This window comes from Bombus fervidus, chromosome 2, assembly GCF_041682495.2.
Source record: "Bombus fervidus isolate BK054 chromosome 2, iyBomFerv1, whole genome shotgun sequence".
In the NCBI taxonomy this organism is placed as follows: Eukaryota; Metazoa; Arthropoda; class Insecta; order Hymenoptera; family Apidae; genus Bombus; species Bombus fervidus.
Window position 1 is genome coordinate 13,432,878 of NC_091518.1, and position 24,650 is coordinate 13,457,527.

The 24,650-nt window shown below is 46.3% G+C and overlaps 1 protein-coding gene across 8 annotated transcripts in view; it reads left to right on the top strand.

Annotated features, from left to right (window-relative positions):
- The window catches only part of LOC139997945 (uncharacterized), a 281,403-nt gene that overhangs the window by 163,313 nt on the left and 93,440 nt on the right, over positions 1-24,650 (top strand). For 6 of the 8 annotated variants that reach the window (XM_072022036.1, XM_072022035.1, XM_072022041.1 and 3 more), the window contains exon 3: positions 10,345-10,455. The exons of the other annotated variants lie outside the window; for them this stretch is intronic. In XM_072022036.1, the coding sequence (XP_071878137.1) occupies positions 10,398-10,455 (58 nt within the window). In that variant the 5' untranslated portion in view covers positions 10,345-10,397. The remainder of the gene's footprint in view (positions 1-10,344; positions 10,456-24,650) is intronic. 8 annotated transcript variants of the gene reach the window in all.

The window sequence follows — 24,650 nt, forward strand, 5'->3', positions numbered from 1 at the left end:
GAGAATCATCTTTTTCTGACAGCACGGAGTTGCCTGCCAGTCTGCTGCGAGCGAGGCGACGCGTACGAGACGGAAGAAAACGGAGGAACGAAGCCAGGACACCGAGAGAGCGAGTCAACGAGGAGGAGGAGAAAGAGGAGGAGGAGGAGAAGATACAAAGCGTCATATCGAGGAGGAGCTGGTCCAGACGGCATAGCACTGCCGGTTAGTTGTCTCTCGAGGCACGTCTTAGCCGGCCCTACCAGGAATCGGCCGGACTACCTCGATGACTCGTTCCTCGTCCTCATACCGATACACGAGGTGGCTCCTGGCCTCGGTTGCCCTCGCCGCCACCGGGTCTCCAGGGAGCCCGACCAATGTCGTGCTCTTTTGATGTGCTCTTTCTCTCTTCCTCCCTCTCCCTTTCCGTTTTCCTCCCTTCTTCTCTCGCTACTCCTCCCTCGCTGTTCCCGCGAGATCACCACCGTGTTTCCTCCTGCCCGTTTCGCTTTCTCTCTCTCTTTCTTTCTCTCTTCTTTTCTCCTCTGCTCTCGTTGGCGATAGCCCGTCAAGCAGCTACCAGTAGGGTGGACGCGGCGAAAAGTCGCCGGAGGATTCCGCGCGGTCTTCTTGCGCAACGCGTTATACAATCGAACGTTCCACGACGGACATGATCGGCGCGGGGTTAGCGCGCGTAACGCCACGATCGCGAGATAAATTGCAGCGTCATCGGCTAAGAGGATCTGTGAATCTCGTTGCGGTGGCTCGCCATGTCGTTGCACTTTTCGTCTTCCCGTCACGGGACCCGTATCTTATCCCGTCGGCTGGCCTTTATTAATTTGCCGTGATGCCTTTTCGCCGGCGTTCCAGTCGCAACACTCTCTTTCTCCCGATAAGCAAATTAGACCGTGCGACAACCTACCTGATATCCGACTGATGCGAAATTCAGGCGACCGTTGTGCGACTATCCTGTGCGATCGTCCCTTTGATATCGACGCGTAGCGTGGTGGTATTATTAAGAAAATCGTAAATACGATTACTACGATTATTGGCGGTTTGCGTATTAGGAGTTTGTATAGTTTGGACTAATGGTCTACTGTACTGGACGACTGTAGTAGCATTTTATCGTGTACATAGTGAGCGATACGATCGATCCTACGTCGTCTTAAGCACCGCTCGATTTAAGGAACCAACTCGGCCTGGAACTCCGCCCTCCGTGCCTTTAAATCTGAGAGAACGTCGTCTCGCAGATCGTTCCACGAATCACCGCGTATCTCGCGATCCCTCTCGCAAACCGACTGGTTGCGTCAGTTCGTAAGTCAGTTTCGCGGACGACACCCGTTAGATAGGATCTGGACGTGTATCGGTCGTCGATCCTCGCTGTCTGCCGGCTCGTAAATTCCGAGAGGCTACGACCAAGGGGGCGCCGCGCGGACATCGAGCGAACAGGAGCGCAGGCATTTTTCTTTTGGCTGCGCATAACGACGACCTGCAGCAGTTCTCTTCTATCGAGTTTCCCTTGCAAATCGATGTCTAAACTGCCGTGTCCCGGTACTGTACTCTTCTCTCGTGGTCGTCCTTGCGGGGCTCGCGACTCGCGTCCGCCCGATCCCTCGGCATGGCGCATCGCGTTTCGAGCGAGCGGTCATGTTTTACCGGACATTCGTTATGCCACTGCCTGCGGCTGTTCGCGTCGCGGGATCCACGGACGACGTTTCCACTCGATGCTTTACTGCTCTCTAAAGCCTCGGCCTGATACGAGTTCCTGCCTTCGTGCGCCCTGCGGACGCTTTTTTCGTACAACACTGGCGCTTTCGTTCGTTCGGTCGACGATGCTTGCTGTGGGAGTTCGCTCGATGGGATAGGAATGTTTCTGCATCGACGACGATTGATTTGTTTTCTAGTCGTCTGTGTGAGTTCCGGTGTACGCAGGATTCCAAAGCTGCGTCCTCGCGCAACCAACAACGAGAAACTTTTTGTCGAGGTTGAATGTTTCCTGAAAAAGCTGCCGCTTGTTGCCCAATGTTTCTCTATGTCTTTTTGCTTTTTCGTTGCCGTGAACAAATATCGCTGCTTGCTGCCTGGTAAAAATAACAAGTACACGGGCTACGCGATGCAACAGAAACAAATGTTCCTGCGAACGTTGTCGGTCGTTATGCTACGAATTTGCACATGGAAATTTTGTTAGTAGGAAGAAATATCGCTTTGAAAACGAAACAAAATTCAAGTGCCCCTCTGATTACGTCGCTTTACTGTAGACAAGCTGTTTCTGCAAGTTGATATCCGTTGAATACTTTTCGGACCATGCGACAACAACTTTCTCGTTGTTGCTTCAACAAAGCTTAGAGCAACAGTTGTTGCTACGAGGAAGGGAGAATCTTATTATTAAATACATAGGTTTGTTAAGGAACACGAGATAGATCATTGTCGCTGGTACCAGTCACGTATCTCGAAAAAGAAAGAAAATCTCAGTCAGGCATAAACAAACGGGACACGTTCATCATTCGCGCAGTTAAAGCCAATGACAATTCTTTTAATGTCATCTGGTTTCTATACAACGATCGTTAACACGTTCGAAATTATTTTCACTGGAAAGCTTTCTGCGACGTCGACTCGTTTTATCTGCAGATATATCTTATCACCGGGATTTATACCGACAGTTTGTGGTTCTTCTAATTTAACCGTTTCGTTTAATACGCTTCCCGCTAAAAGCCGATGCATAGATATCAACTCGGTAACAAGGTTGCTGAGTTATTGTCGAAAATACCAGAAACGCTATCGTCTAATGGATCTCGCGGACCGGACTTTCCATTAGATACCCAACACCCGTACTCTTTATCTAATTGATAGACCCGGCCTCGATGAAATTATGAAAATGCACGAAGCTCGGCAAGAGACCTCGAACAAGGCGATAAACTGTTGTTAAAAGTATCACGAACGCTATGAGTTTCTTTATCGAACTACTGAAGAAAGCTTTCTACGTGGCGTTTACACTTAGGAAATAAATTTTAAACGCGAGAAGACTACAATTTCGGAACAGTTTTTAAGAAATTGCGAGATGCAACGCTATTGGAACGCAATGAAAATGGAAAAGAAAAATCGGGCGTATTCTGTCTAGAGTTTCCGGAAGATTCTTTTCCACCGCGAACAAAGTTAGTCGACGGTTCGATGAATTTCGCGGCAATTTTTCAGAGAACGCGTTTCTCCTTCCCGTAGGAGATTAATCTTTGTAATCTTGACGTATCTTCGTACATAGTGGTTCGCGATGCGACGTGTACGCCTCGCCGACAGTTTTTCTGATCGAACGCTTTCGTTCGGTATACGCCTTCGCGCGACGAGGAGGGACGGAAGACATGAGCCGAGCGGTCGATTTACTGCCCGCTCGTTCGACAGCAGCAACAGGAACCCGTCAAGGGGAGAAAACTCCCGGAGGTTATTGTACCGCCGATTCATTTTGTCGGCAACTGTCGTTTACTCCTACTAGACAGCTGAGAAAAAATCTCCAAATTTTCATTCGAAATGGACCATCTTCGTTTAGTCGACCATTCGCGAAGAGATCGCGAGAAAACACGTCAACGGGAGTCGTAAATTCCCGTTACGATTAGGTAATCGACGCCACGAACTGATCGATCTCCTTATTTCTATTAGGATAATAAGGGTGGTTCAATTGAGTTTACACTGAATTAACACGTATAAACTAATGTTTATTCCAACAACTTTGTAAAAGATGATAGTTACGCTGTTGCGTATGTACAAGTTAAGTAAGTGATTGATTTAAGGGTAGAGACCCGTTACAGATATGCGTTGACTATTCTAACGGTGAAGAATAAGCAAAGTTTAGTGACGATGCTGTGTCGGAGGAAAGGTAGTGATGGGTGTGTCTAGCGCATGGGACCATCGGATTTGTTGATGACAATTTTGGTTAGGAAAGTGAGGGCAGTAGACGTTGTTTCTGATTGGATAATAAGAATGTTGGTGGACTAGGAAGGGTTTTAGCCGCCCTCGATAGAACGTTGCTAGTGGGAAGCATCGTACGTGAGAAGAACTAACTTTCCCGTGTCTTCTCGTAGTAAACAATAAACTTTAGAAAACGAATTACTAAAGACATGTTTGTTCGGCCTGAAGGACCTTAGCTAGAAATTCCTGAGATTTATGGTCGGTCCTTAAGACTATTCAGGGTACGCAATAAGGATGTGTGGACATCTGGATGCCATCTTGTCCGCGGTGAGTGGCCTGGGTTAGGTAGAGAGTCGACCGACGTAACAATCTTTGAAAGAAAATATTTTTAATGCGTTGCAAGCAAATATCGGATAACAAATAAATAACCTTGAATATCCCATTAAGATACGACCCTGTAAGAAACAAGTGCTACCAATCACGACCAGTAGTCCAGCATTCCACGAAACTTAACGGCGATTGGGAAAAGAAAGGAGTACCGTGAGAGCGGCGGTCGATGGAGGTCCGAATATCGATCGTGACGGTGTTTTGTCGCGCGCGGCGCGTGACGGACGAGCAACGGGCAACGAGGCTGGCACACATTCCGGGACAGCACGGTGGTGGCAGATCGTTATCGAGGCCGTGAAGCGTCGCGTCGCTGTGGTCGGAGAGAAGCCCGGAAGAAGAAGATTCTCGCCGGGGAAGGTCGAGTAGCGATGAAACGAGTTTCTATATCGACGTTGGCCCGGGGAAGAGGAGCCCGTATTTTCGAGGCATTCTGGCCGCCGGCGACTACGGGAATCGCTTACGAATCGTCGTTGGTCGTTCGAGTTCGCATGTAGAAGGTGGAAGACAGAGGTAGCCACCAGGGGAAACTCGTTTGTTGGTTTTTGCTGGGGCTACCCGAGAGCACGAACAGCACGGACCCGCTCGGCGTGCTCGCTCCTCGCCAATCATCGATTTTTGTAATTTTCCGTGTCGGTTCCTCGGCCTCTTGGATCGTACAGATTCAGAGTCGAGTTGGTTACTTCCTCGGCGACGCACGATCTGACAATCAGTCACACCGTGTGAGCCGCCTCTTATACGCTAATTAAAGGGGACGTTGTCCTTCGCCAAGATTCATCGAGCGCCGCCGATTCCACGCGTACGCGAGTCTCCCCCTCGATCGAACGTCGATCACCTTTCCACCGGTGAGCGTGCTGCTGCGCTTCCCTTCATCATCGCTGACCTTTGGTAGTCACGTTTCTGTCACGACGAGGTGTCGCTTTCGACGCTGCATACCACACTGTCGCGACGCTAGTAATCACGGCCTGTGGTTAGGAACCCGCGATTTTCCGGCATGCTTCTCGAGAACCATCGATCTATCGGCTGCTACGAAATCTTTGTATATTATACGATTTTCAGAAACGTTTTATAAATTGTGATTTTTCGTTTGGTTTAATTAAATATTTGGATTTTCCTGATGATTTCATGCTCGTTTAAATTTGTCGCTAAAAAGTTTGGACATCGAAGAATGCGTCTTACGAAATTCCCCGTGACAAATTTAAGTTCACTCTTGAAGCGAACCATTACTTGCTCAACACCGGTGACATCGTCGAGATATCTCGCCAAGTTATTGGTGGAGATTACCAAAGAATGCAGAAACCACGAGGAATTTTTCGACGAACGAGAAGATCTACGTTCAGCCTCAAGGTAGCCTCTTGAAGATAGCGAAACAACCACGGGAGCGCCGCGATATTGGCAATTCGGCTATCGGTCTCGTTACACGATCATTCAAACATGCGATTTCACGTTTTTACTTTCGTCCGTGAAACATATCCTGTCTGTGAAACGACCTGTACGCATTCATCGACGGGGACACTGGAATCGAAAGACGACGACGACGTCAGCTCGTTACGTTAATTCGTGGCCCGATGTAATTTCGATAGTGGCGTGTCAGCGCTGTAGGAACGCGCGTCCTCGTTGAACGTCGCATTACGCAGATTTTACGTCCGATAAATTATGCAAATCGCCCCCGGAGAAATTGGAAATTCGACCGTGCAAATTCGATTCGCGACGGAAATTCGCCGCGGCCTTTGCACGGGCTGCGGCTCCCGTGAGTCCTTGCGAGTCCTCTAATTACATACCGAGAGTCTGCGACCGGTCGCGTATAACGGGTCGTCGTCGGCGTGCGCGCGCGCACGAATTTCATCGTTTTTTATTCCCGTGGCTCGGTCGATCCTCGATCTTCCGGCTGTCCCTCGAAGGGAAACAGCAAGGGGGATCCCTCGTGAGTTGGAAGGAAGGTCTTCTCCACTCGGGGCGACGGTTAATTACAATTGGCAAGCGTGGTACTCGGTCACTCTGGCAATTAGTCATGCTCGACAATGGTATTACGCCGCGGTGGAGAATGATCGATAGCGGTGCCATCGGTAGATGCGCGCGGGACCACTAGTAGATTGCACCTCTGCCGTAATAATCCTTCCTTCCGCGAGAAGAAACCGTGATTAATATTATCGCGTTCATATTACTGTGCTCGCGCGCCAGCCTCTTCCTCATGAACCGAAGCGTTATTTGCCAGCCGCGATATCTTTGCCTTCCTTCGATAACGAGCGAGATTTCTTGGTCGAAAGGCACGGTATTCTACGCGCCATACAATTCGTTTGGATCATATCGATCGTTGTTGTTCCTCTCGAGATTGAAAAAAACCTTTCGTAGATTAACGCGCGGATAGAATACAAGATCGAACTATCGAAAAACAACTTGTACGCGAGGGAGCAGCTACAGCTTCGTTAAAATAAAAGCGAGTAACCCGAACGAAGCGAGCATTCGGCGATCATTTAGGTCAGACTGCTCGTGAGATGCCGCGTGAGGCCGAGAAAGAAAGTAGTCGGTCGACGAGATCGCGAACCCGGTGGACCGGCTCTCTCGACTGCGAGCTGTTTTGCCAGAGCTCGCTCAGCCTTGTAACCCGCAGTTTTATATCCTGGCCCGGCGCAATAAAGACCCCGTCGTCGTTTCGGCTCCCGTGCCGCCGGATCTCCTCCACGAGATCGTCTCCGCCGCCCTTTTATTAGTTCTGGTCATCTCCATCGCCATCTCGATTACGCAACCTCTAGGAATTTCACCCAACCGCTCGCCTTTCTCCGTAACTTTGAAAGTTTCGCGATCGTTCCAGCGTAGGTGGACTCTGTACTCGCCACTTGCATCGTTATTTCGAAGACGAGTCGGCAATTTGAATTTCTGGTGGAGTTTGGACCAGGTGCGGTTTGAATTTGTGGGAACCACGAGGATCGAAACGTGGTTCGAAGAAAAAGTAGTACATGGTTTCGTCCTCAAACCTAGTGTTACTTGTTTCAGCGATTTTTCTTCCTTTTTAAAGCGTACAATCGATATTAGGTTGAATAAATATCTTTGACTGTATGAGGTCTTTTGCTAAATACTTAACCTTAAAATCCAACGACTACGTGTAGTCATGGAGACACAAATAGAAACTAAAGAATAATTATCTTCTTTTGGTCCTAATAAATTCGCCTTTGAAGAGCTGAAGATTTCTTAACAAGTACTCTTGCTTTCAAGCTATAGAAATTACGCTCCATAAGTGTCACAGAGTCATCGCTGAAGCATCATCGAAGTGGCAGCAAGGTGTTCTTCATCCTCGGGGGTCAAGAATCGCAGTTGGCGTCAAGGTCGACCGAGCTTTCCCCAGAAAACTCAAACTGGTACTCTGTCTCTCTCCCTCTCTCTCTCTCTCTCTCTCTCTCTCTGTCTCTCTCTCTCTCTCTCTCTCTCTCTCTCTCTGAAGTCCTTCCAGAGGCGGTCGGCTCGTAAGAGGCAGCGATAAGAATGGGCCGCCGCAAAACGGAATAAAAAATAGGTCAGCCGGCGCGTATCGTCCTGACGAACAAGTCACTCTCACGAACTGTCTCCGAGGCACCTTGGACGGGTCCTCGGTTGCGCGATAGGTGGGTCAGCCTCGGCCAGTGTTCTTCGTCTCGGTGAGTCATTGCTGGGCCCCGCGGCGCTGCGGCCTGGCGCCAGCGTTACGCAACACAACCAGCGGCACCCTCGCGCCGCACCGCACCGAAGACGATGTTTGCGATTACAAGTTCGCCAAGATGAGGACCTAGCCTATTCTGTGGTTTCCGATTTTCAGCTTCGAACAATTTTTCTACGAGTGTTTGTTCTGTGATTCGTACGGTTCTTGGGTGAAAGCAAGTTGACGAAGCAGCAAGTCGATTCGATGACTGTACATCATTTTCAATTGGACGTCTCTTTCGGTGTTTGGAGAATGGGAAGATAAAAATTTGTTAAGCTACTGGTCTACGAGATTTCTAATTTCAGAATGACAGTTATAGAGTTATAGAGACGAATGAAATGACAGAACTTTTTATATATGTTCGGGTACTTCGTGTAGTTAAAAGGACAAAATATACTTTCGTTCTATGCAGGCTATATGTAGTTTCTTTCTTGTTAATTACGTATGTACATATTGAAAATAGAACAATGCAAGCGGTTAGGGCATTAACGCGAATTTCAACGAGATCATAAGTCACTTTGAATATTCACCATTCAAAGCGTAAATTCCCTGACTGACGAGAATAGCTGGAGGCGGCGTATCGCCATGAAACGGCAGATTTTGCACGCTTTCCTTCTCCGACAGAAGAGTTACCACGTGCGGGGATCGCTTTCATAGGCGCTGTTCCTCGCGATTATGCCGCAAATACGCTGGTTTCACGCGTAAAGGATCACCGTGTTCGCACAGCTGGGAAAGATAGTGATTTGCAGACCTTCGAGAACACTGCCCTCGTAATAGAGGCTAAGATTACGAACGAGCTGTTTGCCTTCTCCGCAAGATCGATAGCCATCGACGCATAATTTCGCGATCAAACGTGCTATTGCGCCTGATGATCATCGCTATCGAATCGCGAGTTTCGCTCGTAAAAGATCTTCGTTTTTTCTGTCGCCTTACGTACAGTTGTAAATTTCCGAGTCTCTTCGCGATCTTCGTTCAAGGTTCTTTCTCTTCATCGTGTCTGCTTTTTCGTCCAGTCGCGGGAAGACGCGATCGCGTTGAAGCGCGTCAACGGGAGTCGTAAATTCCCGTTACGATTATAATAATCGACACTACGAACAGGTCGATCCCCTTATTTCTTGTGAGATAATAGGCGTGTTTGTTTTGTAATAAAACTGTAGTCTACAGATCTATAATATATATATTTACAATAACTTACAACACTTGTTGTCGCGTAGACAGTAGTGATGACGATATCCTGTTATTGGATCAGGAGTTGATTGACTTCGTCGTGATGGAAAGTACAGTAGTTGATTACTCGAATGTTTAGTTTATTTGACTGCCCGAACAGTGTTTGACTAGATTTGATATGTTGAAGAACAATGTTTGACTTGACTGCCCGAAGATTGGTAGAACAGTGATAGACCCGTCTCTTACTATTAAGGAGGAAAGCTCGGTGTGGGTGTGCCCTTTTGAACTAAGAACGCGGATTCGTTGTTCACACTTTTCGGTAGAAAAGTGAGGGTAACGATCCGCGATGCTCATTGGTTATAGCCAATGTTAATAAATAAAATATAAGGAGAAAATCTGCCGCAGATGTGGCTCATGGGTGTCCTTGTTCATGGGAAAAATCTGCTATTTCGCTGGGCAAACATCCGCTTTCTCCGTAATTAGTAAGAGCGTGCAATGAACCTAAGGACTGTTTTAAGGACCATCCACAAAGCGATACATCGTTTGTATCGTTTACAGGCCTATACATCGTTACACTGACCTACAATAAACCCAAGGAACCACCATAAATCGATTCTTTTTAGCTTAATCTCTATTCATATAAGTAACGATGTATAGGCCTTGGCGGCCAGACCATGAGGGACGCCGTACGGACCATCTCGAGTAACGCAACAGTGTCCATGTCAATGTTTCTGTTTGGCACCGATGTTAATTATTCGTGCGCCGTAATTGCGTTCGAATACCGGCGACGTTAAGAGAGATATTACTCGATGGGCCATGTACTCGAGTCAGCGATATCGAGAAAGATAGAAAGAACAACGCTTGGAGTTTTCACGAGGTCAGATAAAGAAGAGTTCAATGAGAAACGCCTTAATCGGTTCAAGGAACTGTCCCGGGTCTCGAAGGAGACTCGGGATCGATTCGAAGGCTGGCGCGTTACGATCCAGCGTTTTACGATCGAACTCCCCCAACGTCCTGATAATATTCCAGGGGATAAATCTTGATGGCGAGGTTTAAAGGCGTGCTGCACACATGCACGCGCATTTACACGAGGCGATGTTACGGTCAGCGGGAGTTTAAGCTCTCACGCCTCCGCTTTGGCCTCGTGAGATTTCGAGAGCCACGCGAACGCGTCGATGAGCGTGAAGAAACGCGCGTAAACGATACGCTAGTCTCCTAAAGTTTTCTATTTCTTTCTGTTCCAGGTAAGACAGTTTTCCCTTTACATCGTTTCTCTGGACGCGTGGTTCGATCGCCGATGAATATGACAATCGAGCCGCTCGGAAACCACGTTGATCAATTTCGTAAATTAAAAGGTACAGAAAAGCGACGTTAGAAATGAAACGAAAGCGATGGACCAGTTTGGCTTCTGAGAGGCTTAATTAATTATCGAGTATCTAGAAGTATCTTAGATTTTATCCAACTTGTCAAAATGCAAATTTGACACGAGTAAATTTTGTACGCGAACCTTGAACGCAAGGTAGATGGAAATCAACGATTTCAGAAAGAAAAATAACTACGTGAAACACATGGAACAGAGGTTCTCGATGATCCGTAGGCTCGTTCTCAATCGTTTATCAGAATTTCGAACGACGCACTCGGTCACGACCACCCAAGGGCTCGAAACTTCCTGGTGGTAATCGGCCCGCTAAATACGTACCTCGCATTTCCTGAAGCATCGTCGCGTAAATACGGACGTTTCGGTGGAACTGGTTGTTTCGAAACAGACCCGCGAGCGTCCGTTTCGTATGTCCGTACGGAAAAATAACCGCGAATTTCGAAGATACCCGCATGCAATTCACGGTATCGCTAAATAATACTTATTGAAGATCGTATGTCTGTCATGTGCTCCAGAAATCGATCGAGTACACGTTAACTATAGGTGCTCGATGGCAATAACTTTTCAATAAGTAGCAGACCAAGAAGAGGATATCTCGCTTTACTTAAGGAGCATTCGATCTTTATTTTAATCCATCTTAAATACACTTTTTGTTTAATTGTATAATATTCTGTTCTGAAGCTGAAATACATTACGAAAAGTCAATAGCTCCATTTGCCTTCTCAGATCACTCCAGGCGTCTCGTAATTTCTCCTGGGGGATTACTTTTCCACAAATCCCGACGAAAAGTATAATTTACCAGTGTTGATCACAGTGATCCAAAGCGATCAGTTGATAAAGATCCCTACTGATCATTGGGCAGAGCGCACGGGTCCACCTGTACCGTAATTTGAATAAAACATATTCCCCCGTCCCGTTTACGATGTCGTAGCCCGCGGCCCCACTCCGACGGCTGATTAATTCGCAGTTCATTCGCTACACGCCAGTTTATCGGTAAACGCGTCAATTTACAACGTCGTTGCGCGCACGGCTTACTTCGCTGGTGGAGAATAGCGATGGCCACCCAAGCAAACGTAGCCCAACTCGCAGGATCCCAGACTATCCTCTCGATATTTGTGATTCGTGTACGTATCGACTCGGAAATCGTTATTATCCTCGTAAATAAGAACGAAGCAATCGCGTGTTGTCTCATTCGTGCGAATAAATAGACGCGGAAATGAAGAACTTTTGAAAATGTTTCGAAAGTTTATCGATGTGGATGAATTATCTTCTAGGTTTTCCTAGAATAAGAGATTCTAGAATAGGAGGGTGATGGTAATGGCGAGAACACACAATTGACGAGCATCGAAGGGCAACAGGGATGTAACAAGGGACAAAAAATTTAGGTAACCAGAAAGAATATTTAGAATCATATAGTAACAAGACACATCTGCAACCTAAGCGTTCTAATCTTCCAACCTTCTTAACGTTACTTACGTTTCGATACCAACGATAGGAATGAAGATCGAGTCTCTGCCGTATCTATCTAAGTAGATCGCATAGAGAACAGAAAGTCGACGATCCCCATAAGTTAACTCGGAACAAAGGAGAACTATCCTTAGTTTCCTCAGAGACTATCTGGCTCGTAGTCGCTAACGAGCGAGAAGAGGCCGAACCGCCGCGACGGCGCGGCTTTTTCGTTCCTGATAAAGTAGAACGTGTCGAGGCTATCGCAAAACGAAGCTAGGCGTCCCGAAGAATAATCGGTATAGGCTCGGCGGCTGATACGCCCTCGCCCGTGAGAATCGTGCGAGATAAACTAATGACGAATCCGTGCAACAGCACGTAAAAGTACACGAGAATCAGACTTTCCTGAGCACCCGGCTCCCGGTGATACGATAAACGGATGATGCATCGCGCGCGTTGCCTACCGGAGTTTCGATCGTAAGACGATCGCCGCTTGTGCGTTTCTTCGATGCTCGCTCGTGGGTGGACCGGTAGACGCGGATTGATGGCTCTCGTTGCCGCCACGTTGCCCGCTGTTATAGAAATTTCAGAGCGAGTCCGCTTTCTGGTGTTCGTCGTTCGTTGGGAGATTCGGCGATAAGCGGTGGTTGCTCCTTTCGTGGAAAATTCTTCGATCGATCTTGAAACGAAGTTATAGAAAATGAAATAGAAACTATTATTGTTCGATCAGTGATGCTTCTAAAAAATTTCACTTTGTCGATGAAAGAAATCAGAACCCGTTTTCGACCAAGAAATCGAATCTCGTTGGTACTCGCGCGTGATTCGAGCACGGTGTGTGGAGAAGAGGGCCGGTTCGGCCGCGAGCGGCAAAAGAACAACAGAAACAAGGCCCCAGGGTGGCGATCAGGGACTATAGGTGCCCGGAGATGCTCATAAATCTTGTCCTAACGCTCGGTTTATTACTTGTAATCAAGCAACCATGAATTCTGCTGAAATCTCCTACGTTATAGTCAGCCGGGCTGCCTTCTACTTATCCTCCTTTTGCGCTTGCATCAACCCCCGCCCGGTACTTTGCTACCGCCTGCAACTACCCCTGTACTTTTCCACCTTTGAAATTTCTATCTCTTTGCAAGGAAAAAATAAGAAATTATTCCTGACGTATTTTTCCGAATCGTATCCTGATCGAAGTCGACGGTAGTCTTCGCTGCTATATTTCTACAAGTCTCCGCTCTAGAAATTACTTGTATAACTGTGTATATATATTCAATATTCTCCGTTTGATAAGTAACAGCCGTTAACTAATGATCTTCAAACGGACCGATCTGTTTTTCACCTAATATCCGTTCGAACGTCCGTTGTGTGACCGTCCGTGCCTTGCTTGGCCATTATCGACGCTTTACCAGCGTAATGGCTTCGAAATGACTCTCGAACCGGTGAGACGGGAAACCGATTCTACCCATTCATTAGTAGCAGTGATTTTTAATGAAACGTAGACCAGAGGGAGATTTCTCTTTGAACGAGACCGTGTTCCTTTCCAATGAACTTGTATCCGTTGTAATTATACGGGGTGTTGAGTAGAGGCGAGAAAAAAGCGTTATGTAAACACCGTTTCAGAAACGATGAGATATTTTCTTAAACAGCGTGCATAGGAGTCTAGTTCTGTTTCTACACAACTAGACTGGATAACTCGAGTTTGTTATTTTTTCTTCGGCACGTACGTCAGATACCATGAACTATTCTATCGATAATTAAACAACGATAGAGTTTTCATTTCTACCATTGTTTCTCATTTTTCATTTTGGATTAAATGTTTAGAAGTTAATATCTTAGCGATTCGAAGGTATCCTATCAGCTGGCTATGAATAACAATCGACATTTGCAATTTAAAATTCTTTGAAATAACTAGCCTCGAAGGTATTCTAATTTGAAACGCAACTATTCATCGCGTCTATCTTTTTACTTCGGTCCTGTTAAACGATAATCGGTCGTCGAAGCCTATTAAATACGGTACGACAAACTGTCCCATCCCTCTGTGAACGAATTCCGTGGAGCTACGATGGAGCTGACGTTGCTAACGGGGATATAAACAATGCTCCTTCCAGTCGGTTTTTATCGTCGAATGGCTGGTCCCGGGTAAAATAAAACCAAGTAACGGGAGCACCTCCCGCGGAGTTTTGGAAATCGCACCAGAGTCGGGCCAAGTTTTTTCCTCTTGGTCCAGGGCCTGGCGTGCTTCCATGGTCATTACCTTTACGATCAATCACACCGCTCATTATCTTTAAGAGCGCGGTGTTACACGGCGGTCGTTACACGTTACGACGTATTGGTTGCGCGACCGCGAAAACGCCGCTCCATTATACGCAAACGGCGCGACTCTTTCTTTATTTTGTTATTTCCCGTGCATTACCGGTACTCCTTTCTTTCATCGACGTCCTGTCGATCAACGATAAAAATTTCATAACATCGTGGAGTTCAAATGACGTAGAAATTCGAAAGCTTTCGAACAAGCTTTTCGGCATGCGTCATTATCCTGGTATCGAGTTAGTTAATTGCGGATGCGCATAGGTTAGTGCCAATGATTCTTCGAAAGTGACAACTAAGAACGAACTCGATTCGGCAACGATGCAACGAATACCTGTACCTTTATAGTCTCAGCCTTTTCAAGCTCTCACTTTTAGGAGAACGCCATCGAGCGTATTCACGCAACCATTTTCACGTTATTCCTGTTTCTTATCAGCGATAGTATCTATAACTACTAAGCGTTCGAACATCGTCAAGGATGACTATCTCATCGGAGAAACGTTTCACCTGTCACCCGCAATCAAGCGTAGGAACGAAATCGAGGAAGGAAGGTGAAGGATGAGAGAGCGTGCGCTCGTGGCCGACGTAACGACAAAGCGAGCAGACTGCGAAGCGCCAGACGAATTTTCGGCGGCGTTCGTGAAACCGCGGTTACTCGTAAATCACCGAAAACGCGCGTGCTCGGATCGCTTTCAGCCACGATAGAGTCACAATTAGCGGCTGTCCGTGATCAATTAATAACACCTCTGAGCACACACGCTTCTCTTAGCACTCGACGAGCTGTCGCTCATCGGATGCGCTAATTAATCCACGCGTATCCCCCCGACGATTAATCACACCGTCGTCGTTTTGAATGTTCTCTTGAAAATTCGTTTATACGTCGATCGACGGTGCCGTAGCTCGATGCTGCGGCGCCAACAGGATTTATGAGCTGATGAGTCTCGATTTTTGTAATCTGTGAATTGTAGAACCTTTCAAAGCGAATACTTACAGAACCGGAGAAACTAAGTATTCCCCTTTTTTTTATATCGATTTCTTTATTACTATTTGACTAACAATAAGAAGCAATTATATCTTTACTCATTCTACTATATATATACCATGTATCTTTCTTTCTCTCGCAATAAATATAATTTACATATTGGAGCTGGCATCTTATCGTTGCGAACTTTTCGCATATCGAAGAACGTTTGAGTCAAGTATTACCTTCAGCCGATCGAAGGAATGTAAGTAACGCAGAAAATAGCTACGAGCCGTTGAATGGTTGGCGTCAGGGTTCCTCCCGATCGAAACCGAACGACCACGATAATTACGGTGTTTCTCACTTTCCATCGTGCGCGCGCCTCTTCCGTCTTTACGTTTAGAAGACCGTGCGCTTGGAAATAATCGTAGGTTGTCACGAGGCTCACCTCGGCTGACCTCCTCCGTCGTATATTTCACTCGATGATAATTGTTGGCGATAATTCATTTCACCTGGCGCACGAATGGCAACGCGCGGATTTTCCTGAAACGTATCAATTAGAATCGTTCGCGAGAAATTTCTGCAGATCCCTCGGACACACCCTCCGAGCAAGTACCAATTTCATGCAAATACGATGGCCAATTAAATTCGACTTAGTCTCCGTGCCGTTTGATTAGATCTTTGAAATCTGTTCGTAACGCGTAGCTCGTACGATGTTTATTCTATTTTGCAAGGCGGCTGTTGCGTAGTCGAAATTATTTACGACGTATTGAACATTATGCGCGAGCCGTCGTTCCTGCGCGCGATCAAAATCAATTTGTATCGCGGAAGAATTCTAATTGACTCTAACCAGCTCTAGCCACTAATTCAATTGCGAGCACGCGCGCCACTTGCGGATGGACACTCACTCACACGTATGCGTTTACAAAGCCACGTTTACGCGGAACCTTGAATCTCTCTCACGTATAAGCCTCTTAGAAGCCAAACTGGTCAACTGCACTTTTTTTTTTTTTATTCGTTCTTTCGTTTACTTCGAAATAATTGGAAAACTAATTAGAATCACTTTATGGTAAATGATTAGATTCATCTTTAATACCAAAAGATCTCCTTTACTTTTCAACCCTTATCAAACTTGATGAATAAGCCGCTGCCGCTTGAGAACGCGTTCCTGGCGAGGTCGAGGCGCGATCGAAAGCGTCGCCCGCTGGCTGAATGTTGGTAATGAGAAGGCGAAAGGGAAATAATGGTGGACGGAGCTCGAGGCACGGTACCGTGGCACGTGACGTCCGAGGAGTCACGAGCTGGCATTTCCGCAGCGGTTCCGCAGACGTGACGCGTTCTCCTCCAGCTTGTTTTACGTGGGTTCACAGGCTATCTCTCCCTGTCGCGCGCACGCGACTGTTTTTCTTCCGCCCTCGTCGCACCGCCGCCGCCGTCGCCGCCTCTGCCACCTCCTGACTCCTCGTCGCGAGGTCGGACCACGTGATATTCGGCATTGGAAATGCGCGTCGCGAAACGCTCTCTGCAGGCGACTCACGCTCCATCGGCGACGATTTATAGACGTTAATGGGTTAATATCGCCGGTTCCTGGCGGATCGGAGCCACGGAACGTCCGATCACGTAGACCCCGCCTCGTCGTTCCCCCCGCACAACCCGGGAGAAAAAGGTGCAGATTGATGAGTGCAAACGAATAATCTATGGCTTCATATTCATCCCGAGGATCGGGCGTCGACTCTCCGTCTAGTCGTTTTACCTTCCACGATCGCTTCGTTACACGCGCAAAACATGAATTCTTCGCCGACCCGACCCGATGTATAAAAGATCACCGGGCATCGATGCGATACGGTGGGAGAGATTTAGGTGGCTTTAATTAGGCTACATCGCGAATTAATGCCCAATCGGTGGTTTCCTTTCGCAGACTCTGTGTCCCGAACGAAGAACCTCGATATTAGTATTATTTATACCTTTTCTGTAACGTCGTCGATGATACGTGTCTTATTTCGGAATGAGCATACGGCCGAGAAATTAGGTTGCACGATGAAAGAAAAAGGGGTTGACATCTGTAAATAAATACTTCGTCACGGCTCGTGATATTCCTTAACGATCCTCCGGGGAATCTTGACGGTATTCTACCGGCAATTTCCACGTCACGGTCTCTCTATCCATTCGCAATAAGTCTCGCAATTTCCCGGAATCCTTCAGGATGGTTTCTCGGAAGCAACAATATTCAATCGCTATCGTAGATGCTCGATCGAGATAGTGGAAGCGCGAGAGTCATCAGGGAGAGTGGACGTCGCTGGCTGTGGAAAAAGGTCGTCCGTGAAAAACCCGTGGGAAAGTATCCTCGGGTAATCCGGATGAGCGGGTGCTCGCACTCGCGTTTGTCCGCGACAACCAGGGGAATCGCGTCCGGTGGTCGGGAGACAGGAATCCCGGTACTTTGCTCGAGCTGGCGCGTACCTACGCGCCTCGACAAGCGGATCGATAGGATCGATCGACTGACTCGCGGATTGATGGATCTGCTCGCGTCCATTTCGATGGCGATTTCGTGGCCGAGTCTCGGACTGCCGCGGTGCAACCGTTTGATAGCGGGATTTTATTTGTAAACGTTGCGATGTCGAGAAAATCCGACACGCTCGGTCTATGAATTTCGAAGACTGACAGACATTTAGCGGAAAATATGTTTCTTTTATGTATCGCATAGAGGAAGGAAATAATTATACCGTATAATTACAAGCATGTAATTACACAGGAGATTTTTCATTCTACGAGGAGAAGTATTTCAGACGACTGAGAAATTCTCGCAATTGTCTTAGGTGATATTTCAAAGGTTGTATCGTCCAAGTAAAAGGCAGAGTAGTCGACGTGCAATAAACGATCGCGAGTCGGTTACCAAAAAACGACGAACTATTTAATCTCCTATCGATCGTAGGTATAGCACGAAGATTAATTCTAGCCGTAGGAGCATTATAGATTGTTATAAACTGCGTAACGCAGAGAAAAATTATCGTTCGAGCCCTTGGAGGCTGACAGAACGTGGCAGAGAGAAAAACCGTGGAACGTGACCGGTCGAATTTTATGGCTGTCATATTTATGGCATGCGAGCGCCTTGTCCAAGAAAAACACAGCACCGGGAATTAATAACTGGCGGTGATGAAATTCGTTTTGTCGCGAGTCTCCAGGGACTCTGATTCATTTTGGTACCCCTCGGTTTTGTTGGTTGATTAGGCTCTCTGGAACCTCAGGCATTTAGAATACGAAAGTACATTTGTACGGCTACTACCTCTATAATTCAATTTTGACGTTAACTTTCTCCATTTTTCAATTTGCTTTAATCCCTACAATTATTTACAACGTCTGAACGGTTGAAATTGTTCACAAAGGGAACATCTAGGAAAGCAAATAGCGAACGTGATTTGCCACGAGGAATCGCGTGGAGAAGAGCGAAGGAGAAAGGGGACAGTCGTGTTGAACGTTCGGCATAGCGAAGCGAGCGTGCACGCAGGATCGACAGATCGGAGATAAACGCTCGATCCGACAGGAACATCTCCTCGTTTGCGCCGATCACGTCGAACAAACGCGACCGAGGGAGCGTAAGACGCGACTGCATCGGTTACGTGTGATCCATTCAATAGGATACTTTAACGACGACATTAGCGGTGCACCGGGTGTCATCGACGTATTGACTAAGACGTTTAATTATAAGAACCAGAGTCGTACCGACAGACTATCTTTTTTTTTTTAATTTGAAATTTTGGAAATTTTGACCGACGAGATACGAGGCGAAGGTGGGAAAAAATTCCGCTAAACATATACCTTGAATCTTTTGCTTATTATCGCGATCGAATTTCCAATAATCGGAGATCATAGAACGTTGGAAGGATGAGTCGGGTCGAAAGGAGTGTACGTGATCTGATCGATGGCCTCGTGTAGTTACAACACGCGACTACACAGGCCCGATCCTTAACTTGTTAGCCGCGATTGCCGACCTGTGATTAAGGTAACGGTAGTCATCAATTCGGCCACGTGATCGTTAGCCTGTCAGTTGACGACCGACATTTAAGAGGTGGCCGCCGTGAAATCGGTCGACGTAATTTGCCACCGTGTGACGGCGGTCTCGATGCGAGAACGACCTTTAAGCTTACCCCGAAATTTCTGCGTTACCTGGCTTTCGTCGATCCACCACGAACGATTACTGCCAACCTTGTATACTGTGTAATACGTATATCGAATCGATGTTCTTCCAGTTTCACACGGTATCGTTGCAAAGCTTGTATCGACTGAAAGTGACTCACTGGTTCGCTACGGTTTATCCGTTCTCTTATCCAATTTTCTTCAGCGAGGACTGCGTTATCGTTTCGCTAACGAGCCGCTAACGAGTCTCGATTTTGCCTATTTTTTGTTTCGCTTCGATCGGCCCCTTTCTGTCTGCAATTTGTTAGGTGTTAATGGGAATTTTTTGCCACCGGTTATCTCCTCCTCGCTCGAGGCGGGGTCGCTGATGTTTCGTGACAAATTGCCGAACGTCGCCACGAAAATTTCACCCGGAGAATCTTAGGTGTCGCGACAAAGTATCCAATTCGGTGATTTTCATTCGGCGCTCGCGACCTTAAAAATCGTTTCTCAACGTCGTCGAACGAACAAGTTGCTCTCAAAACCTAATTACAGCGAGCAACACTGGTGTCGTTAATATTCAATTAATCATCGACTGGGCGTTACGCGTTTTCTCGATAATTATCGGTCGTCCGCGAACCAACACTCGACGCATCGTCTCGCCCCGTTTCGTCGATTTCTCGTCCGCGATTGGCCAATCCCCACGTCGTCGTCTCTGCGATTCCTATCGTGTCCGCTCGCTTCCGTCGATACACCGTAGAATCTTGTCTCAAGCGCGTACGCGTAATCGAGAAATTTGTCCGTTCGATTTTCATCGGCCGACCGATCTTCCGTGCTTCTCTTGCATCCTTTTTTATTAGCTTCTTTCCTCTGCAGTAGGTAATTATTTTTCTTAACAAATCGTTTCATTACACGGATCGGTATACATGTTGGCTAAATTAGAAAGCAGTTTTGTAATTCCATTTTTCACATAAAATATGATGTTTAAAATAGCTACAACACTTTTTCGTGTCGTTTTATTAACAACGACCGGTGACAAAATACTCGAGATCCATTTACCGAGTTGCGCGTGATCTAATCGAATCGAATTCCAGCAAGAAATTTTCGTAGAACGACGAGAAAGGATTCGATACCGACGCTGTACTTAATCTTTCAATTTCCATTTTCCTCTGTTTCTTGCTCTTTGATACTTCGATTCTCGCGATCTGCAGAAGCGTACTGCAGAAACATGAGTAACGCGATCGTTCGCGAACGTCGCTTTTTATAATCGGTTTATAGAGCGAAACGAACGCGCTCCAGTCGATTATTCATCGACCGATCGACAAGGAATATCGGGTTCGCGACTTGTCGTCATTAATCATCGACCGCGATTAATAGCAATTTGCGGAAGTACGAACAATATCTGGAAGTACAATGATGTCATGGGAATGATTAAGATAGCGACGTGCCCTTCAACTTCGACGAAGATTTAAATTGAGTCTTCCCAGCGATGCCTTCGAATCCTCTGAAACATACTTCATCACTATCCGTCATGATCGGTAGAAGCGCATTTCGTATTAAATGTGAAATTTATATAGGGTGCTATGGAAAAAGCATCTAAGACTTAATGAGCTTACGGTGTTCGCTCAATGATATCTACTAACAGTATCTGAAAGTTAAACGTCCCCATTGCATAACTAAAAACTTAAGAAAGATCTCGCGGCATTTAACTCGATGACTAAGAGTCAACAAGACGTATTATTTTCAACGTCTCCTAATTGCGTATTAAATGTAAATTTATTATGAATAGCTATCGGCACGTAACAGTAGTGTAACAAGCGATTAACACGTATAATCCTGATCTCCTGAAAATCTGATCTCATGCAAGAGATTATGAATCGGATAAACACACGGTAATCTAGAACGAACAAAACGACGAGCAACGTATAATTTACCGTGGTTGTAAAGTGGCAAGAAACGAAGGAAGAAACAATTACCCGACAGAGTCGTCAGTCGTTATTTCAGCGTGTCACCGACGCACGGCAAGCTTTCGTTCGTTCGTCACGCGAGGCCCCGGAGCGGTGATAAATCCTCGACCTCGCTTCCATCGTTCCATGGGAAACGACGTTTTTCAGAGTCGAACGCGAGATTCGATCAGCTCGGTTTCAGCGGGGGGCGTGTTCTTCAAGAGCCGCCTTCTTAAATTAACATCCGGCTGCGAGAACGATCGCGTGATCCTCCACGTTGGCCTACGGTAGACGCGTTTAGATGTCACCGCATAATGAGCGCGTTTGCAACCAGCCCGGAGGAATTCGCTTGCAACACTGACTCCTCCATCGTCCATTTAGGCCTCGTTCACAACCGCCCTCTCATTCATATGCTGCCCCGATCAAACGATAATTTTGACGGATGATCGACGAGTAGGACTTGTGATTTTGGAACACTTTGATCTCCAGTCGCAAATTTTAATGGAGAATTGCGCAAAAAATTGAAGTGCCTCAGTGAAGTTCAAAGTGTTGTATGTAATCTTCGAATCTGCAACCTTCTTATTTGGTAAGATGCTTTTCATTCACAATCCATTTCAGTTCCTTTTATTATCACATAATATTTCAATCATGCGAATTAAAATCCTATTTTTCATCTAGGTTTCGTTTCGTTAATTATGCACATAAAAACATAAATTTTCGTGAAAGTTCGCAGCCTGATAACGATCTTCGCTGTCACCTGTCGCTTCGTTAATTTCAGTTCACGACCAGATAATTTCCATTGTAACTCATAGGATCGGATATCAATGGATCCAGATCCCACGTACAAGCCTCTTAGTATCTAATTAATCGACATTAACTTCTCGTTATGACGAGCTAATTAGTCAAAGACACGAGCGTAGTAATCGATTTATCGCGGTACAAAGCATCTTCGCGATTCGAGTAGGTGTGAACCACGCCTAAGGAAAGACGTCGCAACGTCTCGCCACGATTTGTCCCGGGACATCGCCGGCACGATCATAGATTATAACAGAAGAGGACGGTTATGTCTTATGACAAATGTAATCTTCGCTGTGACAGCTCAATCTATCGCGAGCTCGTCCTCGAGAACAAACATTGATACTTGGGTTTCTTCGGCCAGTCCGATTCCTTTGATTGACTCCTATCTAAGTGGGTTATCCGCCTCTTGGTTTCTGGCCAGTGTTTCCCTTCAATTTGTCACTTCCACCGCGAACCCTGATTTTTCTGTCCGATCTTGCGTGCATCTTTCCTTGGCCACCGTTATCCTCATTAATTATAATGTAACTCTGTTCTCATTGCTGGATCCAAGTTAAGGATCTTTTAAGTTCTTTACTATTTGACTGATTTCTGAGAATAATATTCATTCGTGACGTTAAATATCGGTGAAGCTTTGAACAATCTATTATCGACGTTCACGTATCGAATATGAATAACGGGTAATAAGAGGTGTGTCTATCGATGGTTAAGATCGATGGCGGCGAGAAATCTGACGTTGCTTGTCACGAGATAGGTTCATCGATGAAGATAGGAAAGGTTAAGCCTGTAAGCGACGTCTAGCCGTACCGTGTGAACCAATTTAAGTCAGACAATTCGCTACTACTTACGCTTGGCATCAAAAGTTCGCCGGCTCGATCTGTTCATTCATTTCGCTTCTTCGTTCTCTCCGCGTGTTACAGATGTTTCGTTTACCGTCATCTGTCGATATCATCATCTAATTAATGTTTATTGCCTCTTTTACCCCAAGACCGTGCATTTCTTCGATTACAGATAAGGTTATAGAAATCGACGTGTCGAAGATACGATGTCACTGTTGGATGCAACATTTCGTTTAACCTTTTTCTCTTCTGTTGCCGACACGTTGTCGACAGAATATCGCGCTAAATCGTAGCTGTTTTAGTCTCGAAACTGTTTCCGATTTCGAGCGTTGATCGCATTTCGTACTTGCGTTATATATTCTTCTTCTAAATATGTGTACTTTTATTGATAAACGGATGAACTTCCGTTATTACATTTGTCGATAGTTTCGAATTCGACTTTATAGGCAGATTAACTTCGAATGATTGATACGATCGGAAGCGTTCATTAATGAACAATTTATCATCGGTGCCGGGTGAAATTTATCCATTTTCCCGGTATACTGACGCATAATATCCTATTAAATAGTAATAAGTAGTTGAAACTGCGCGGTATCCAGCCCGCGAGAATGATGTTTCATTTAACGAACCTGTAATTTACTCCGCAATATACGAAGCTCGCTGCCAAATTACGCGTTGTATCGTGAACACTGCATCATCAACGAAACCGGAGATGCGCCGTTTCCACCTGTTACGACGCGCATTATCCGTATTTTTCTCCATGCGCCAGCGAAATCGCCCATTTGTAACCACCGCGATAACTATAGCTGCCGTTCCTCTCTTTCTTTTTCCTTCGAACGTTATTTTTCCGATGATCTTTGATTTTAGACATCAGCATTTCTCATAAGGGAGTAACCAAGCATCTCTGAGAATTGAATATGAAACAATGGAATCCATCGCTATAGGGGTTGCTCAAAGAGAAACAGAGGAATCCACGGGAAGATGAGAAATAATCGTAGAAAATGAAAGAAAGAAGTGTAGAAACGAAGGGCGCAACAAACACACGAATTTCCGCTACGTCGTAACCTTCCAGCGCTCGTTTCCTTCAGCCAGCTGAACGACATCGTTCGCACCGCTCATCAACAATGCATTAACACGCAGGCCGAACGTGATACTGCAATCGCGGCGAGTCGGCCAATCGTCGGGGTACCGTTAAACCAGGTGCAAACGGAACGAGAGAGAACAAGCGAATGAATTGTCGCGGGCAGCCTTGCGATCCGCATTAACCCTCTTCCTCGACGGCCACGCCCGACTCGTTCGTCGCGAAATGATTTATTCGCGATTGCGTCGACGCGCGATGCCGACCTTAATTATCGGGTCACCCCATAAATTACGCGTATCTCCTCTTCTTTTTTACGCCCTTGGCGCGAGTGAAAATACTAGCTGCTGAACATGCATCAGCTTACGATAGGCCAGATGCTCGATTTGTACAAAAGATTTTATAATTGGCCAGAGTTCTCAAAGCATATTGGTTTGTTAATACATTTGCTTGCTATATCGCGAGAGAAAGTCGATGCAAGGATCGTTGATCGAGTACGTAGAATGTATTTTCAATTATTAATCAATCAATCGTAGATCGTACGCGTTCTATCGCGAGTCTAACAACCTCTCGATCTGCCTTCAACGAGAACGAAGTATTTTTTCGCGCTCGCCACGCTGCTCGATGAACGCGTCCCCCGTTACCAAGGAGAAGAAGGATGAAACTGTCGGCAAAGGGCGCAGCGAGCTAATT